Source organism: Colletes gigas, unplaced genomic scaffold (assembly GCF_013123115.1).
Source record: "Colletes gigas isolate AHSC1104 unplaced genomic scaffold, ASM1312311v1 Colletes_gigas_Sc00045, whole genome shotgun sequence".
In the NCBI taxonomy this organism is placed as follows: Eukaryota; Metazoa; Arthropoda; class Insecta; order Hymenoptera; family Colletidae; genus Colletes; species Colletes gigas.
The window spans coordinates 498,886-502,886 of record NW_025106674.1 but is presented as its reverse complement, the minus strand read 5'-3'; the positions used below and the strand labels follow the sequence as shown (position 1 = coordinate 502,886).

Genomic DNA, 4,001 nt, shown 5'->3' with positions numbered 1-4,001 from the left:
CCTTAGGTATTACCTGCCGCATCATGCAGTTTTCAAGGCCTCTAGCACCACGACTCGGGTCAGAATAGTTTTTGACGGGTCGGCAAAAACGTCCTCGGGCCTGTCATTAAATGACGTACAATTAGTAGGGCCGACCGTATAAGACGACCTTTTTTCCATCGTAGTTCGATTCAGAAAGCACAAATTTGTACTTTCGGCAGATGTAGAGAAAATGTATCGACAAGTGCGCGTCCGACCAGAGGATCGGAAGTACCAGTGTATTCTTTGGCGTTCGTGTGTGGACGGTCCGATCAACACGTACGAATTGAATACGGTGACATACGGTACATCTTCGGCCCCATTTCTAGCCACTCGCGTCTTGCACCAGATAGGATTAGAATGTGCAGATCAATCGCCTCTAGCAAGTCGTGCGATAATTTATGACTTTTACGTAGACGACTTGCTCACCGGATGCGAGACAGTAAGGGAAACACAGGCATTAAAGAAACAGCTGACACAAGTTCTAGGGCAAGCAGGGTTTCAGTTACGAAAGTGGGCATCAAACAAGCCCGAAATCTTGCATGATCGGTCTAGCATAGAAAAGGAGATCAAACCTCCCGAAGGGGATTCCAAAACATTAGGATTGATATGGCTTTCCGAACCAGACGAGCTTCGGTTCTCGGTCAGAGAGCCAATCTATACTCGCATCACTAAACGCACCATACTTTCTGAAATCGCTCAGGTGTTCGATCCACTCGGCTTAGTCGGTCCCGTAATTACAAGGGCCAAGATTTTAATGCAAACCTTGTGGCAGCTGCAATTAGGTTGGGATGAAAGTGTAGATCAAGATCTTCATGCCCAATGGTCAAGGTTTCGTACAGAATTGAACCAGGTCAAGACATTAGAAATACCGCGCCGTGTAATATGCGATAACGCAAGGGCAGTAGAACTGCACGGGTTTTCGGACGCGTCGGAAAAAGCCTACGGTGCGTGCATCTACCTGCGGTCGCTCGACGAGACCGGCAGGTACACGGTGCGATTGCTTTGTGCCAAATCTCGAGTCGCTCCTTTGAAAACAACCACCCTTCCGCGGCTAGAATTATGCGGTGCCCTTTTGTTAGCCCAATTAGTCAAACGAATCCGATACGCGTTACAGTTAGCATTCAAGTGCGAACATTACTGGTCAGACTCCACAATTGCTCTAGCCTGGATCAGAGGTCAACCAAACCGTTGGAAGACCTTCGTGGCGAACCGCGTGTCAGAAATTCGACAATCTACGTCAGTAGAAAACTGGCACCACGTGGCTTCGGAAGACAACCCTGCCGACGTGATTTCACGAGGCACCGACCCCACAACGTTAAGGCGTACAGACCTGTGGTGGTCTGGCCCATCGTGGCTATTACAAGAACAGCACGAATGGCCCTCAATCGAGACAATCCCAGACACAATGCCGGAAGAGATCAACCACGTTCGTAGTCATGTCGCAACACCTAATTGCCCGACGGACATCTTTTGCCGTTTTTCATCCTACTCTAGGCTTGTTAGAATTGTAGCGTACTGTAGGAAGTTCGTAGATCGGCTGAAATCCAAAACGCGGGAGAACAGTCAAACCCTCGCCGTGCAACCTAACGCCACAAATTCATGGCAATCATTTTTAACAGCACGCGAATTAGCTCGGTCCGAAGAGACAATAATCAAACTCGTACAGCAAGAGTGCTTCGGCAAGGAAATCAGCGATCTACAAGCAGCTAACCCGCTAGCACAAACCAGCAAATTAGCCTCGCTGAATCCGTTCCTGGACTCAAAGGGTTTGCTCAGGGTGGGCGGGAGACTCCGAAACGCTCCTATAGTTTACAATCAGAAACACCCATTGATTCTACCCTCGGACCACCCATTGACGAATTTAGTGGTGACCTATGAACACTGTCGATTGCTCCACGCGGGGTGTCAGCTCACCAGCGCATCGTTGCGCAATCGGTTTTGGATACTAGCTTGCAAGCGCGTGGTTAAGAAAATAATACACAGATGCATTCGTTGCTTCCGAACAAAACCGACCGGCATAAATCCGATCATGGGAGACTTGCCTGCAACTCGGGTGACTCCTGCTCGACCGTTTGCTACCTGCGGAATCGATTATGCCGGTCCGTTATTAATTAGGGAACGCGGGCGTGCTCGCACCGCACACAAGGCCTACATTTGTATATTTGTATGTTTCGTCACCAAGGCTGTACACATAGAATTAGCAACAGACTTGAGCACTGACGCCTTCCTGAATTGCCTCAATCGGTTTATAGCTCGTAGGGGACGGAGTCACTGTATCTACTCAGACAACGGTAGAAATTTCATTGGAGCACGCAACAATCTTAATGAATTAGGAGTGTTACTAAATAGTAAAGAACACCACGCAAAGGTAGGAAATTTACTAGCACAGGAGCAGATACAGTGGCACCTGATCCCGCCACATGCGCCGCACTTTGGGGGTCTATGGGAGAGTGCTGTCAAATCAGCGAAACACCACGTCAAAAGAATAATAGGGGAACAGCGCCTCACGTACGAAGAGCTGTACATAATACTAGCACAGATCGAGGCATGCTTGAATTCCCGCCCTCTTCATCCTCTTTCGTCAGATCCCAATGATCTCACTCCTCTCACTCCTGGACATTTTTTAATCGGAGATGCACTAACCGCCCTGCCGCAACAGGATTTATTGCATCTAAAACAAAATCGACTAAACCGGCATCAGTTAGTCCAACAGATGCTGCAACATTTCTGGAAGCGTTGGCAGCAGGAGTATTTACACCATCTCCAGCAACGTCAAAAATGGAGGCTTCATTCACCAACCATAGTGAAGATAGGTGCCCTAGTCGTCATACGAGAAGACAACATCCCACCATTACGTTGGCGTCTTGGGAGAATTACCGAGCTCCAACCAGGCACCGATGGGATAATCCGGGTGGTGTCCATCAAGGTGTCTGATGGCATTATCAAGAGGCCGGTGACAAGAATCTGCCTCTTACCGCTGGCAGAGGAAGAAGACGCTGCGGAAAATACCCCCGGCTCACAACCGAACGTAGAGTAATTCTTGGGATCTGTTCCCATTCACTATCAATCAGTACTTGTTATACTAATAGACTAGTCTAGCTCTTAAAAAAAATATATATAGTTGTAACCTCCCCGGAGTAGCATTAAGTAGCATCATAGTTTAAAATTGTATCCACCGTGAGCATTTAATTCATCGACATGAATCGTACCAATTAGTTAGTTTTATGTTTAGTTTTTACAGTATATTAAACGCTTGAGCGTTCAAGGTGGGCGGGATGTTTGGGCTTCGGTGAGTCGACCAGGTTTATGACATAGAACCGCGTTTGTAGAGTTTCGTCAAGGCCAGCATGGGCAAAAAATATCTTAGAGTTTCGCTAAACAAAAGGGACAAAGTGTCATAAACTTGGTTGGCGAAGGCAGTCTCGAGTGGTTGCAGCCCCAAGAGACTGTCGGATGGCCCACACGTGCGCGGCTCTTCGCCTTGGGCCTCCCTTGTTTTCGTCGATGGTTTGTACGCGGGCCCAAGGGCTGACGCACGCGGTGGAAAGTCCCCGGAATTGCCAAACGTAGCACCCTCCACCTTGGACGCCAAGCTACGTCGGCATCGTCGCACCCCCGCCCCAAAGTCAGCAGTATAAAAACGGCGGCATGCCGTGATTTCGACCTTATTGCTTATTACTCGCTTATTCGCTTAGTCGCTTACTTGCCTACTTGCTTGCTTACGTACTTAGTTACCATTTGACAAACAGATAGTGCGCTAGCCGTTCCTAATCTGATCAGTGTATACTTTTGTTGAGTTTTAAAATACAATAGAATAGTAAAACGTCTCGTTAGTCCCCTGAATAAGGGGTGGTCCTTCGAAATTTAGTTTAGTCGGCACACCACGTGCAAATTTACTACTCCGGAACGATCCTTTCGGTTCGGACTAAACACACACTTTATACATAGATAATTGGTACTCTTCGCCAAAATGATTTATG

General features: G+C 47.9%; 1 protein-coding gene across 1 annotated transcript; it reads left to right on the top strand.

The window, feature by feature from the left end:
• Positions 1–211: 211 nt before the first annotated feature.
• Positions 212–3,058, top strand: LOC122403164. The gene has a single exon (XM_043406518.1). It carries the CDS (start codon positions 212–214, stop codon positions 3,056–3,058), a length of 2,847 nt encoding a protein of 948 aa, XP_043262453.1.
• The last annotated feature ends 943 nt before the right edge of the window (positions 3,059–4,001 follow it).

Excerpts from the sequence above, each read along its gene's own strand:
- LOC122403164 (XM_043406518.1), top strand. The coding sequence starts at position 212 with ATGTATCGACAAGTGCGCGTCCGACCAGAGGATCGGAAGTACCAGTGT.